Source organism: Ctenopharyngodon idella, chromosome 2 (genome assembly GCF_019924925.1).
Source record: "Ctenopharyngodon idella isolate HZGC_01 chromosome 2, HZGC01, whole genome shotgun sequence".
NCBI classification, from domain to species: domain Eukaryota; kingdom Metazoa; phylum Chordata; class Actinopteri; order Cypriniformes; family Xenocyprididae; genus Ctenopharyngodon; species Ctenopharyngodon idella.
Window position 1 is genome coordinate 22,661,564 of NC_067221.1, and position 15,688 is coordinate 22,677,251.

Genomic DNA, 15,688 nt, shown 5'->3' on the forward strand with positions numbered 1-15,688 from the left:
TACAGTTGTGGATCAGTTGCGCTCTGCAAACGCATTATGAGCCTGTGCTGCTTCTGCTCTGCAATACTTACTGCATACGCACTGCAAATAGAGTATGTGCGAACCTGGCGTATGGCCCTATGACTTCCACAATGTGGAAAAATGTGGATGGAATCCTGGAATCCAGTCATTAAAATGTAATTTATAAGCCAAAATGTTTTGGAATTTGGCAATTTAAGGAATATCACACAAGATATTTTTATCAGTGTTTTAATTTATATAGTAAAACTGTTGTGCAGCACATTATTTAACTAAAAGGCTATGTTTTATTGTATTTCACAATTTTCGTTGTTCATTTGATTACATTTTAAAAGATTTATTCAGTTATTCATGTTTTACAGGGCCCTAGAATTCCTATATAAATATTTTTTGTGAGGACTAGCCTCATACCGACCAGCCCAGCTTAGTCAACTGATGGCATGGTTTGTGGCAGGACTATCCTTTCATTTCAAACAATGACAAATTAAGTCAAACTCAAATGATCCTGCTAGTAGAGGGAATTTCATCTGTTAGAGCCTCTGTTTTTTCTTTTTCACCCTTTCTCTTGCCATACACAGTCCTCTAGCTGCATTTAAAAAGAAAAGACCCAGTTTTAGTCTTGATTATGAGAGATTTTGTTCTCTTGTATGGAGCACAAACTGATTCAGAGTCTCTCTATATGTTAGATCACCTCCAAACAGTGGCGTACATCCATTGTCATGCCTGGCTGGAGAGGAAGGCCGTTTGGAGAATTAGCATTGACATGAATGGGCCATCACAGGCATTTCAGAGACCGTAGGAAGCATTAGCCTCATTTTCAGGCTCACTTTTTTTTTAAGCTCAGATAGACTGTGGACTCCTGTAGAGGGGACATTCAGTCAAATTCAATGAATGTCTTGTTTTAAAAGTCATCCCCTCTACTAAGCATGAAGGGAAATATCCATTGTTTAGCATCATCATAAAGCCAGGGAACCTTTTGTCCTTGTACTGCATTGACATTATACAGCGATGCCCTTCTGGCCTGATGTGCTGTGTGCTGTTGTTAGAAACTTGTTTGCCTACCAGGATTCTTAATACCAGGACGTTAGAATGGCAGTTGGCCATGTTGCTTTGTGGATGAGCCAGTTAATGACTAATGTTCTCATAAGCTTCAGCTGTTCATATGGCGATGGGGTCCCTGTGGGTCCCTAGCTAATCTGTGGTATACAAAGTGATGCTTCATGAATCTTGCATTCTTTTGATAATGCCTGAAAATTTTTGGTCAAAGAATGCGTGACTGTCAATGTGTCAGTACACATGCCAGGATTTGGCCGCCAAATTTAATGGACAAATCTACAAGACAAATGTAATTTAAAGGGGTCATACAATGCCACTTTTATAAGATGTAATATAAGTCTCTGGTGTCCCCAGAGTGTGTATGTGAAGTTTTAGCTCACAATACCCCACAGATCATTTTTTATAGCATGTTAAATTTGACACTTATTGAGGGTAAGCAAAAGCGCTCCTTAAAAGCGCTTTGTGTGTGTCCCTTTAAATGCAAATGAGCTGCTGCTCCCAAGATGAGGGCGGAGTTTCAGGAGCTCATGTTAGCAGCTCTGATTACCTTACGCAGACTTAAAATGTTAGAAACTGTTCAGCCTTTTATGTTCAAATCGGAGTCGGACAATGATGGAGAGACTTAAGAAGAAGTGACAATATGTAGAATGCAACAGGCCATTTCTGAATGGTTAGTTGATGAATTTATGTAGCTGATGTGGGGTTAACTGTCTTAAAATCATTGATTAGCATATTCTGTCATGATAATCTATAAATCACTTGTGTAGGAACTGTTGTCAGATCCTACAGAGCCAGAGAATATATGCTGCATGAAGATCGAACAGGTATAGTTTAGTTTAATTATGGTTATAATTTGTCATGTTGTCATCTTGCTTTTATGACATGCTATTGCATTTGTGTTGTGTACTGTATTGAAAAAACATGGCCTCACCCCTTTGTTGCGTGTTCTGGGGGGCAGGGTTTATGTAAATTTCAGGGTTTGTGATGTCACGAACACATTTTAATTTGTCTCCACAATATCTATTTGTATTTCCAAGTGCCATGTGTGGGGCTACGTAAAAGGTTTTTTTCCTTAAGAACTGGAAATGTTTGATTTTATGTGATGCTTCATCCACACCACTAGATGGCAGTCCAAGATACTGCAGGGCAGCACAACATAAACAAAAAAAAAAAAAACATATATATATATATATATATATATATATATATATGTATGTGATTGGAACCACGGGACCCGATAAGATTTCTTGCTGCGCGGGATTCAATTTTGAATGAAAGGCGGATTGCGGTCGGTAACTATAGTGTACTTTAGGCGGGAGCGGGCGGTCTGACAATAACCCGGTCGCTCCCGAGATGCTTTGACATCAGCGCATTTGTGCTTGAACTTGAAGTGAACAAAACTTTCTGCAGTGGTGGCGTTCACACAGTCCCCAGTTCCCTGTCCTGAGAAACCTGGCAAGATATGTTCTTTGCATTAGAGATCTGCGCGAGTGCACCTTCAGAGAACATTCAACCTTTGTTGTCGGATTTTGGAGGAGAGAGGTTCTGAAACGGTCGTCAGGCAGCGTCATTCTGTTCTTGCGTGGAAGTTAAAAAAGATTTCATTTTGCAGTAGGCCTATAGCTCGTAAGCCAACAGTTTTCATTTATAATTTTGGCTTAGCCTATAGTTTTGAGGGACATGTTGTAGGCTATTTAATTTAGCCTATTTTTCTCTGTGATATTTAGCCTATTATTCTTTGTGACATTTTTTTCTCTGACATTTTTTAGGGTGTTGACAGCATCATAGACAAATAACAAATACAAATCTTGTATATGCAACATTTTATATTTCTTATCCCCAATCACTCTTTCTTTAGGGAAAGTTTAAACGCGAGATTCTGTAAACAATCTTTAGCGGGACCCGTCGGGTCGGGAAGAAATATATGTGGATAGCGGGTGAACACAGAGTGAATTTTAGGCGGGAGCGGGTGCTTGCGGAATAGAACCATTGCGGGAGCGGGACGAAAAAAACAGTCCCGCGCAGACCTCTAGCTTGAGGACACCAAGTTTGAGCGCAGAATCTTGGGACATGTGGTCTTCACCTCACAGCCGGTGGAAAAGAATTGGGATAGGACTCGGGAAGAAATCATGTTCATGGATGCGATTATTAACGTTACTGTAGTATGAAGCAGAGCAGGACCAAGTGTTGTTGGAGCTGAATGAGGCCGCTGGAGCGATTACGCAACACAAACCGCGAGCAGCAGAACTTTTAATATACCACAGTCGCTGGCGCCGCTTCCGCTTTTCCGGTCATGAGAATGAGGTAACACAGCTCTGTTTATCAAATTAGACGCATTTGAGTGTGTTGAAAATGTTATAACGTTACTCTGTGCGTTCGCTCAGTGGCTGCTGTGAGACACTTGTTGCACACTGCAGTAAGCTAGATCGATTTTAGAATATCATATTAAATGCTGGATGGCTTGTGTTGATAAATGGCATGCAATTCATTTTAAAACGTATTGTATGATGGAGAAAATGCTGTATTACTGTTACTAAAAATAAATCTTGCATCTGTTTATGCTATGTTAGCTACTTCACAAAATAGTGTTTTTCTCTGAGGCATGGTAAAGCATGGTACTCGCAAAAAAAAAGAAGAAAATTAGATTTAAACAATAAGACTAAACGTGTTGAGCTATATAACAATAATTAGTTTTCTGTCTATAAATATATCAAAACAGTTGTTCCCTTGTCTATTAAAACATGTAAATATTAAAGTGTCTTTGGTGTTTCCACGGTTTCTACAAAATAAAACCAGAAACCGAGGGTAACGCGTATGACGCAGTTGAAGGGCGACTCCTCACACGTCCCAGAGCCTTGGTTAAAATTGCAATTTTCTCACGATTTACAAATAGATGCAAACATGTGGGATATTGTAAGTACTCAAGTGAACAAAATATATAACACTGGCCTAGTGGTTTTTGGATATTTTACTGCAAAATTCTCACATATTGCACCTTTAACACCAAGAACAATAACTATAGTTAAATCATTGTTACCTCTGCTGCTTTAAACACTCGAGCTGGGTAGATTCTGATTGTTTGTTTTTATCATTCATCAGCTGGAAAAAAAGCATTCTGAAAGTGATTCTAATGAATAATTGTTCCTCTGTGTTATCGTTATAGCTGTGGTGTGAACTTCCCTATTCTTGCAGAATTAGAACAATTATTGCAACTTTATGTGAACGGGCCTTAACACAGAGTTGTTAAACATTCTGTTTTGTTCTTGTTTTGTAAAACATTAAAATTTTTCTCCATCCTAAGGACTCTCAGGAGTTCCTGCGTTGTCTGATGGACCAACTCCACGAGGAGCTCAAGGAGCCCATTCCTGAACCCGAGGACCCAAATCAGGCTGTGGCCATGGATGACAGTCCCGACGAGGAGAACCACAGCCAATCAGACGACTTCCAGTCCTGCGAGTCGTGCGGCAGCAGCGATCGTGCTGAAAGCGAAGGCCCCAGAGTCCCAGAAGACATCAACGAAGCTGAGATGTTGATGCCAGAGCACAACCAAAACAACCGGGATTGGCAGAAAGAGAAAAATCTCATCAACAACCTGTACCGTGCCGGTTCCCATTGCGACCTGGACAAAGATGTGGACACGACCACCGAGTCGAGGCCAATTATCAGCAGCCAAGGAGCCATTAAAGCTCAGGGCCGAACTTCAGGTGAACACAAGGCCATTAATTAAATGCAGTTAATTATTTGAACATGTTAAACTGACATCCCTAAAGGCCCAGATAAACTCACTAAAAAGTTCTGTTTCGTTCTTTGCTCAGAGGTAAAAAAGTAGCTGTTTGTTAACCGTTCTGAAAGCATCTGATCTCAGGGATGTGGATATGTTTGCAACAGCTCTACAATTCGGCACTCAATGTTTTCATGATTTTACTTGTGTCTAACCTCAATGGAATGAAGAATTTTGTCAGATTTTGTTCAAAATGACATCACGTGCATTCATTTTTTGATTTCGACTAATATATATCAGGGCCTTACTTGGAATAAATTGTGGTTTTCTTGACTGAATTCTGTATTTCCTCTTTGTTCAGATTCAAACCCTGAAATCCATGTCAGCAGTAGCGTCAGACCACAGAGTCCTAATGGAAATGAGGGAATCACATCTAGACTGTCCAGCAGTCCCCCCAAATCTTCAATGTGGCCAAACCTGAGCTCTACTCACAAGAAAGGTACCAGAATTTGAGTCTGAATCACTTTGGCCCTGTTTCCACCTGGTATTAAGATGCGATTTGGTCGATCGGATCACAAGTGGACGAGGTAGACACATACCCGTTTCCACCTGGTATATTAAACCATCTCTTTTGTCCACTTTCAACCACTTCTGTCCTGATTTCTTTGAGGGGAGGGTCTATGGGTGGGTAAATGTATGGGTTTTTCAGAACTTTCGATCTAATGGACAAAATAAGCTTGTGCAATTTACATATGAATGCGCCCGGAGATGACGGAAAAACATACGGAGAGCATTAGCTTTCGTTTTTGCTCTGATAGCCGCAATACCACACAGTCAGGAATGGTGAGAGAACATTGTGCTTGGTGCATTTTTCCAAACTTGGGGCTTTAGTCTACAAAGTTTAAATCCCGTCTGGCTAGCGTGCTAGCGTTTACATGTTAGTAGGCAGAGAGTAGGTGGTTAAATGTATCATTTTTATTGCTGTTAGCTTAATTCCATAACCTGAACTGAAACAGATTTGACATTGATCCTAAATGGTTGTGGTATGTTGTTTTGACAGTACCCTCGTTCACCCCACCTAAGAGCAAGCGGCAGAGGAAATATCGCAGCATCATCTCTGAAGTTTTCGACGGCACCATTGTCAGCTCAGTTCAGTGTCTGACCTGTGACCGGGTGAGTGACCTGTTTTTTTTTCTCCCAAACATGCACCCAAACAACCTGTTTTATTTTTTATTTTTTTTAAAAAGTGAACACAAGCATTTGATTCGTCAGTTAGCAGAGAAAGGCATTTTAAAAATAACAGAGGACTAAGTACTTGTGATAGACTGATATATGGAGTTCCTGCAGATTAGCTGCTACGCTTTAATTTAGCATGACTTTATCATTAGTGTGACACTAGAAAAACCAAGGTCTTGAGTTTTGGGCCCGCATGGCTGATAAACAGAAACTTACATTGTATATTGTCAGAAAACTCTAAGAATTTTGCGTAAATATTGTGTAAATATAAGTGTAATGTAATTTTGTAGCAAGTGTAGTGTATGAATATGCTACCATTAAAGCAAACTATTCTTGGAGTCTTAAGAAACCTTAAACACATCAGATAAGAAATTTAATATTTTTATTCATCAAGGACACGTTAAAAATGCCTTTACTATCTCTTTTGATCAATTTAATGTTACAAAAGCTTTCTATTTCAAATAATGCTGCTCTTTTGAACTTTCTATTCACCAAAGAATCCTGAAAAAATAAATAAATAAATAAATAAATAAATCAGTTCCCACAAAAATATTAAGCAACACAACTGTTTTCAACATTGATAATAATAAGAAATGTTTATTGAGCAGCAAATCAGCATATTAGAATGATTTCTGAAGGATCACGTGACACTGAATACTGGAGTAATGATGCTGAAAATTCAGCTTTGTCATCACAGGATTAAATTATATTTTTAAATATATTAAATAGAAAGGTTATTTTGAATTGTAATATATTAACAATTAAATTAAAATTAAATTAAAATAATAACAGTACTACTGTTTTACTGTATTTTTGATCAAATAAATGCAGCTTTGGGGAGCATAAGAGACTTACCCACAAACTTTTGAACGATAGTGTCGAATAAATATATATATATATATATATATATATATAATATAATATAATATAATTTTTTTTTTTTTTTTTTTTTTTTTGATGATGTTCAAAATAATTTGAATTTTTTTTTTTTTTTGATCATTTGAAAAAATTATCAACATTTTTTAGTATTCACTTCATTGTCTGTGCAGATGCGAGTAATATTACATTTATGTTGTGGATATAGCTGATTAATCTCATATTAATATGTTCAGGAGATGTCTGAGTACTAATTATCCCATTAAGCAAAATGGTTCAGTTGAGTTTAGCAGTTTTCAGCTCATTCATCTTAAGTAGTTCAATCTCCAACATCAGTAATTTTGTTAATTAAATCAACACCGCTTGCATATGAAAAATGATCAGTGATAAGAGAGGAAATTGGACAAAGCTTGACATCATGATGACATTTTTTTTATACAATAGAGCTATTTTCATCACGGTTGTTTTAATAGCTTTTGTTCCTGTCAGTAGTTGCAGTTACAGATTAGCATTTTAAATTAGGCTGCTCTTTTACTTGCCCCTTATGTATTAGGTTTCGGTGACTTTGGAGAACTTCCAGGACATCTCTTTGCCCATCCCAGGGAAAGAGGACCTTGCCAAGCTGCACTCTTCCTCCCACCAGACGGCTCTTGTCAAGGCTGGTTCCTGTGGAGAAGCCTATGCCCCTCAAGGCTGGATTGCTTTCGTCATGGAATATATCAAGAGGTATTGTGCGCACATTTATCTTATGTGAGGGACTGGTGTAGCCTTGTGGGAAGAAAAAAAAAAAAAAAAAAGTACACTTTAGAATACTTTTAAAAACAGCACTTCTTATGGGTATAGTGTGAACTGAATGTTAATTAAAAGTAAAAATGTATAAATCATATATATATTTACATTGTATTAAATGCAATTAGTTAAACTTAAGTGTTTTTTTTACCCACTTAAGTTGGACTTAATTGCATCTTTATATATAGTTTCATAATTACCTCTATTGTCTTCTATTGAAATTTGGTTAAAGTTTACTGCTGAATGTACTGCATTGATGATTTAACATGTATGTCATGTATTTAAACATATTTGTAATAACACATTTGTAATGAAGTTGCAATTTAGTCAATGAAAAATGTATTAACTTTAAAAGTAATATCGAATAACACATTAAAAACAATTATAATTTTAATAAAATACTTTACGTGCTTTAGTGTAGTATGCTTTAGTCAACACATCAAAATAAGTGTACTTTAAAGCATGACAAAAGATTATTAAAACAATAATTTACAAAGTACTTTAATGTAAAACTTTTCATTTTACATTACAAAGTGCTCTTTTTAAAAGTGTACTGAAGTGTGTACTTAAACATTCATGAAAGTGTACTCTCTTTAAGAACACTAAAGTGGCCTTTTATTTCATTTATATTATATTATCTGCAAGTAAAGTTTTTATATATATTTTTAATATTTGATGTACACTACAAATGCACATTAAATACAATTAAGCACACTTATTTTTCACAAGTGTATATTGGGTGCTGGCTTCAGTCTTTTTGTCCATAAAATACCATTCATTCATTTGCAAGTATATAAACATGTATAACATTGTTGACCAAGGAAAATGACTTAACCTGTTCATTTTAAATGATTGACCCTAATTGTTTATTTTTGTTCATTGATTTTAGTTGGTTCTGGGGGCCTGTGGTCACGCTGCAGGACTGTCTGGCTGCCTTTTTTGCCAGGGATGAACTAAAAGGTTTGACATTTCTCTCTCTCTCTTAAAGCTGAAATGTTGCCCAAACTAACCAATAGCTGCTGTTTTGAGTCTGAAATCTAAAATAAAGAAGATAAATATGGCAATCTTTCACTTTATAGAACTTTGTTCATATTTAGCACATCAGTGGTGCAATTTACTTTACTTACTGTCTGACTGTTTGTTTGGGTTTTTTTTTTTTTTTTTTTTCAGGAGACAACATGTACAGCTGTGAAAAATGCAAAAAGTGAGTATGAACTTGTTGTCGATCTTCTTGAATGTGATGGTTGCAGAAATTAAAGAGTTAATACTGACTCTCTGGTTGTTTCAGGTTACGGAATGGGGTCAAATTCTGCAAAGTTCAGAGTTTGCCAGAGGTAAGCGAACAGATGCGCTATTATGGTTACTATACAGGTTCAGGCACCATATTATTTAAATCCAGAGCTTGAAAAAACAAACACAGAATAGCAAACACACCACAGATGAAGTCCACTAGGTCTTGGCCTTATATCAAGGCTGCCTGAAAAATCTGGACCCTTGAGAAATAATAGTAATGTAATGGGAAATAAGGTCTGAGTCATCTGTTTCCTACATCCAGTGGATTTATGTTTGGAGAGAGTCTAAGGATGCCTTTAACCCACAATATCTGCTGCCATCTGGTAAATATGCTCAGGGATCTGTAATGGCAAGAGCAGCCATCTTCATTAGATCTGATGATTGTTCAGTACATCTGTTGAATGGCCATTGCTGGACCATGATGGAAACCCTGAACTGCTAGTACTAAACAGTCATGCTGTAAAATAGTGTTGTAGTATGCGAGACCGGCCTCGAGACCATTTTTTGAAGGTCTTGGTCTTGTCTCGGTCTCGACCTTGACCTCGTTTGTATTCGGTCTTGTCTCGGTCTCAGACTAAGAGGACTCGGGATTTTATTTCAAGACCGGTCAAGACCACAACTGTGAGGACTTCACTAAATTACAGACACATTGTCTGATTTATTTGTTACATCGTTTACGTGGTTGGATGTAAATCTTCCTGCTTCAAATGCAATCAATAACTTATTTCTAGTTTGATTTATTTTCTTACTGTTGTGCCAGGTCAAAAATTAACAGGGGATTGTGTCAAAAATGTCACCAAAATTAATACAAATGCCAACAAAAATCCAAGATATGATTGCAAAACAGTACTTCAATGAGTGCTTTTTTTATATATATATTATAACATGGTGTAATTAAGTAATATCCGCAAGAGTGCTGCTACATTTCTACATTTCTCAGGCAGTAGATATGGATCTTTCAGATGAATTTGAGGAGTGCTGGTCTGGTCTTGGTCTTGTCTTGGTCTCAACCCCTCAAAGTCTTGGTCTTGTCTTGATCTCAACACACACTGGTCTTGGTCTTGACTTGGTCTCGGTTTAGGTGGTCTTGACTACAACACTACTGTAAAAATTGCCCAGGTAGTTATATTTTTATATGAACAGGTATGGTACATTCTTGCTGTTTTTATTGTAGGAAACTGACAACAGACTTTCCTGCTTTGTTAAAATTCTCTTTTCTGTCTCCCCAACAGATTTTGTGCATTCACCTCAAGCGCTTCAGACATGAACTTATGTTCTCCACCAAAATCGGCACTCATGTGTCCTTCCCTTTGGAAGGCCTCGAAATGCAGCCCTTCCTGGCCAAGGACAGCTCCGCCCAGACCACCACCTACGACCTGCTGTCAGTCATCTGTCACCACGGCACTGCCAGCAGTAAGTCAGAGCTTTTCGACGAGGGAGATGGTCATAAAAATATTATTGTCATTTACAGCAGTTATACAAAGTAATATTCATTTTTATTATTCATATTATTATTATTATTATTATTTATAAATTAGGGAGGCTTGTTTCCACCATGGAATAAAAAGAAAAATAATAAAAATAGGCAATTGTGAGTTGTTCATGTAATTTGCAAATTGTGAGTTTATAAAAAAAAAAAAAACTTTTTTCTTGCAATTGTGAGTGTCTTTCATGTAATTCTGACTTTATTTCTCAAAATTCAGAGTTTATAACGCACAGTTCACACTTTTTTCTCGCAATTATGAGTTTAGATTGAGTTTAGAATTCGAGAAAATGTCAGAATTGTGAGATATTAGTGGTTTCAGGTGGTGAAAGTTGTGTTCATTTAAAACTGGAATACATTACATGACTTTTGCCTAGATTTTTGCCCTGATTTGCAGTCTGGGCGACTCTCTGTAATCAATTACAAAGTCGACAAGTGTATGATGCCTAGTAAAATCTATTCAGATTATAAGAGTTGTGTAGTGTATTCTAGCCTTTATATTGATTCAATAATAGAGAAAATATAGCTGCAAGCAGCGATACAGGGCTAAGTTCCGAATGGGCAGCAACAGCAGTGCAGAGCCAGAAGAGCAAAAACAGCAAAATAGAATGTACATGTAAGAAAAGATAGGTTCAGAAGTACAGATGAGAATAAACACAGAATGAAAAAAAAAAAAATACAAACAAAAAACATTTCTAATCAATGAGGAAGAAAGATTAGTACAATGCTTAAAGGAAGCAAATTGTCACCATATATAAAGTGACACAACATCACTTTTATAAAGTTGTACCAGGCAGAAATCAAACCCACAATTTTTAGATCACATCCTTATTGCTTATTGCTGTGCGACACTCGGAAGACACTCTTTCATCCAGAAAACGAGGAAACGGTGAGGCAAAGAGGGGACAATAGGATCAGGAAATATCACCAGTCTGATTCAAACTAGCAGTGCATACATGAGCACCACAGCTCAGTGTGTCAGTTCATGTCAGCTAATCTCCAGGCTACGGCTCTGACAGGACTAATATATTTAATTTGCTTTTTGTTTTGTTCAAGGTGGTCACTATATTGCCTATTGTCGGAATGAACTGAACCAGCAGTGGTACGAGTTCGATGACCAGAGCGTTACTGAGGTGTCTGAGTCCTGTGTTCAAAATGCGGAGGCATATGTGCTCTTTTACAAGTAAGAACCTACACTACACAAACATATAAAGCCCAAGCCTTGATTTTATTTATTTATTTATTTTTATTCTCATTTTTAAAAGGTTAAAAATATTTTCTCAAATCTGGCCGCCAATATTCAGATTAATAGACAAAAAAAGATTTTTTTCTTCACTTGTTCACTTTTTAAACTATTATCCTCAATCCTAATTATGTGGTTACAGCTTTTATTTATTAATCAGCCCTAACCATAATGCTACTAACCCCCGTCATATTTCAGAACTACATTATTTCAACCCCATCACATCACAGTACGTTTATTATTAATAAGCTTATTCAATTGAATTGAATTTGAATAAGTAACAGAGTAATATCTAGTATATCAGATTAATCAGTGAGCAAATGAGTACAAAAGTAAGCAAGTACGTACGTACATACAAACTATATAGATTCCTTTTAAATTTTACGATGGGGGGTCCTTTGTATGCGGATCATCGTATTTGGGCTACCGTTGCATCTAAAAGCTTGAAAACCCCTGACCTATACAACCTATTAACATTTAATGGCAATGAATGAGAACATGCAAAGTGGCTAATAATCTAAATTTTATTTATTTATTTTTTAAATGTTGCTTTATTTTAAAATTTAGTTTGCATTACTTACTAAATAGAATGTGTTAAAACTAAATAATGTGATTCTGCTTAGTATCCTGTTAATTATCAGTTTATTGATTCTTTTTCCAGTATTTCATGGTTTTGTGATGAACAGACAATATTTTAATCTACAGCTGTCTTTTAGGCAGAAAAGCTCAAGGTTGTGTTGAGCAGGACAAATGGCCTTGAGTTTGACTGTAAATCTCTGTGCTATGGTGAATTGTGTGTGTGTTGACAGTTGCTAAATGGCGCTGATGTAATTCGTGTGTGTGTGTGTGTAACAGGAAGAGTAACGACGAGTCTCAGAAGGAGAGGCGGAAGGTGACCAGTCTGCTCAACATGATGGAGCCAAGCCTCCTGCAGTTCTACATCTCCCGCCAGTGGCTGAACAAGTTCAAAACCTTTGCTGAGCCAGGACCCATCTCAAACCATGACTTCCTGTGTGCCCATGGAGGTGAGGACCACTCTTATTAAAAGGCTCATAACATGAGAAATCAAATTTGCCTTTATCTTTTGACATATAAGAAGTCTTTGTACCATTAAAACAAGCTGCAAATTTTCTGCCTGCTATGATGCAAGACTTTAGCTCGCATTTTGGGACAGAATCTTTACTTGCCTAATCTGCCAGTGTTGCATCATTACTAAAGTTTATCATATGACAACTTGTCAATTTAAACATTCAAGCAATTTTAAAGCATTCAGCAGTACATTTAATAGTTCTCGCATGCTCTCTGAGAGATGTTTTCTGTGCACTCATACCCAGGGCGGACACACACAAATCCGCCTCTCAATCAGCTTGCGAGTACCAAACTGAGTGCTTTAGCACTTGAACAGTCAGAAACGCACAAAATTATCTCAAAATGCCCCTCTTGGCGAGTACTCAATTATAAACACTGTCAGTGATGTCTTAAGTGAATGTAAACGGTTGAAAAAGAAAACGCATGTGTATCAGTATATTGGATCTGTGCATTAGCTCTTAAAGTGACAGCGGTCTAATATTCCTGCTGCTGTCTGTGTCATTAATGTTAATCAGACAACAAAAGATGACAAGAAGAATTAATCTGTATTTAATTTATACAATGAAATATTAGATTTATTCAATTTCTGTAGTGTTCCTAGTACTGTTAGACCTACCTGAAAACCTTATTTTTTCTCTTTATTTCATTTGTATGTTTATTTTATTGTATTTCAATTCAAGGTTTATTACCCCAATAAATATAATATAATATAATATATATATATATATATATATATATATGTGTGTGTCTGCATATGTTTTTTTGTTGTTGTTGTTGTTTTTTTGGGGTTTTTTTGTGCAAAAAAAAACAAAAACAAAAAAAAACCTATTAACATTATAAGTGAACCTCAAGGAACATACTAAAATAATTTTTAAAAATCCATGTCATGACCCCTTTAAGATCTGGGCTTTTCCTACTTTTCCCATTGTAAATTTTTTTTTATACACCAGATATAATTACAGATTCTACCAGCATCGTGCCACCACATCATTTTCACTGATTATGTTTGTTTTTCCTCTTTTCTCCTCTCCTTTTTACTCTACTAAACATGAGAGTGCAGTATAAGCTCAACGAATAGATACGAATCTCTTCAGAAAGCATTTCAAAGGCCTTTTCCTCCCCTTGATCTGATTTGTTTGAAATGATTCAAATAAATTTAAAGGAAAAGATCTGATAGAGGAGATGAATTATTTATAAATCTTCTTGAATGCAGTTTCGTGTTGACTTTTAGAGGAGAGATACCCTTTTTTTTGGTCATACGAGTAGAAAAAAAATTAATGAGACTTCTTGTTTTTCTTCTTCTCCAACAGGTATTCCTCCAAATAAAGCCACGTCCATTGATGATCTTGTTATGATGCTTCCTCAAAGTGTATGGGATCATCTGTATAGCAGGTATGCATTTGTCACTGCTCTTTTTTTGACTTCCTACAGAAGTTCAAGTTGTTATTAAATGCTAATTGCCGGCATGCTTTTGTTTAGGTACGGAGGCGGCCCCGCTGTCAATCACTTGTATGTCTGCCACACCTGCCAGACTGAGATCGAGAAGCTGGAGAAACGCCGCAAGAATGAGCTGGACATGTTTGTTCGGGTAGGAGCCACAGTGTCAATGTAGATTAAAGGGACATGTACAGTGAAGAGTGTCTGGCCTTTTCAGTTAATCTAACGCCTGGACTGTTATCTGTGAACACGCCCACGACCCCAACACCTCCCTCTCAGCCTGAGATCAGAAGTGTGACCCCCACCGCTCTCCTCCAAAGTGGTAGTCATTATTAATGCATGAGAACAAAAGTACTTGATTTCAGCCAGAGACACTCAACAAAGGAGGCCAAAGGAAAGATAATGTGGACTTTTGTTTAGCGATGCACCAATATTAAAATTCTATCCGACACGCTAAGCCGATTAGGGCTGATTATTTTGATCATTGGTTAATCTGTCATACGCAATTATGTATCGGCGGGATTTGTAATCAATGCATCGAGAAAATGTGAATTATTACACCCTTAGCTCCATCTGTTTGAGGCGTGTGTGAGACATGAGCACAATGGTCAAAGCTGTCTAGTGCAGGGGTTCTTAAAGAGTTAGTTCACCCAAAAATGAAATTTCTGTCATTAATTACTCACCCTCATGTCGTTCCACACCCGTAAGACCTTCAGAACACAAATTAAGATTTTTTTTAATGAAACCCAAGAGGTTTTTTTTTAATCCTCAATAGAAAGCAATGAAATTACCACATTCAAGGTCTAGAAAAGTAGTAAAAGCATCGTTAAAATAGTCAGCGTGACTACAGTGGTTCAACCTTAATGTTATGAAGTGACGAGAATACTTTTTGTGCGCAAAAACAAAACAAAAATAACGACTTTATTCAACAAATTCGTCTCTCCCCTGTCAATCTCCTATGCTATTTACGTTCAGCGCTTCCAGGTTCTACGTCCGAACGCTGGCTCAGTATTGGCCGATGCTGGTCACGTGAGCAAGCACAACGCATGTGTGTGATGCTGACACAGGAGCCGGCCAATACTGAGCCAGCGTTCGGACGTAAACACGGAAGTGTTGAACTGTGTTCAATGCGTCAACTGTGTACGAGTCTGACAGAGTAGAGATGAATTTGTTGAATAAAGTCGTTATTTTTGTTTTGTTTTTGCGCACAAAAAGTATTCTCGTCGCTTCATAACATTAGGGTTGAACCACTGTAGTCATGTTGACTATTTTAATGATGTTTTTACTATTTTTCTGGACCTTGAATGTGGTAATTTCATTGTTTTCTATTGACGATAAAAAAACCTTTTGGATTTCATCAAAAACATCTTAATTTGTATTCCAAAGATGAACGAAGGTCTTACGGGTTTGGAACGACATGAGTGTGAGTATTTAATGATAGAAATTT

General features: G+C 37.0%; 1 protein-coding gene across 2 annotated transcripts in view; it reads left to right on the forward strand.

Moving 5' to 3' along the window:
* Positions 1 to 15,688, forward strand: part of usp33 (ubiquitin specific peptidase 33) — a 35,232-nt gene that overhangs the window by 14,879 nt on the left and 4,665 nt on the right. The window contains exons 10-22 of one of the 2 annotated variants that reach the window (XM_051881846.1): positions 1,842 to 1,898; positions 4,376 to 4,778; positions 5,157 to 5,294; positions 5,856 to 5,968; positions 7,461 to 7,633; positions 8,586 to 8,656; positions 8,867 to 8,900; positions 8,985 to 9,030; positions 10,222 to 10,402; positions 11,529 to 11,655; positions 12,571 to 12,740; positions 14,115 to 14,196; positions 14,284 to 14,392. In XM_051881846.1, the coding sequence (XP_051737806.1) occupies positions 1,842 to 1,898; positions 4,376 to 4,778; positions 5,157 to 5,294; positions 5,856 to 5,968; positions 7,461 to 7,633; positions 8,586 to 8,656; positions 8,867 to 8,900; positions 8,985 to 9,030; positions 10,222 to 10,402; positions 11,529 to 11,655; positions 12,571 to 12,740; positions 14,115 to 14,196; positions 14,284 to 14,392 (1,704 nt within the window). The remainder of the gene's footprint in view (positions 1 to 1,841; positions 1,899 to 4,375; positions 4,779 to 5,156; positions 5,295 to 5,855; positions 5,969 to 7,460; positions 7,634 to 8,585; positions 8,657 to 8,866; positions 8,901 to 8,984; positions 9,031 to 10,221; positions 10,403 to 11,528; positions 11,656 to 12,570; positions 12,741 to 14,114; positions 14,197 to 14,283; positions 14,393 to 15,688) is intronic. The other variant, XM_051881856.1, reaches the window with a different exon arrangement.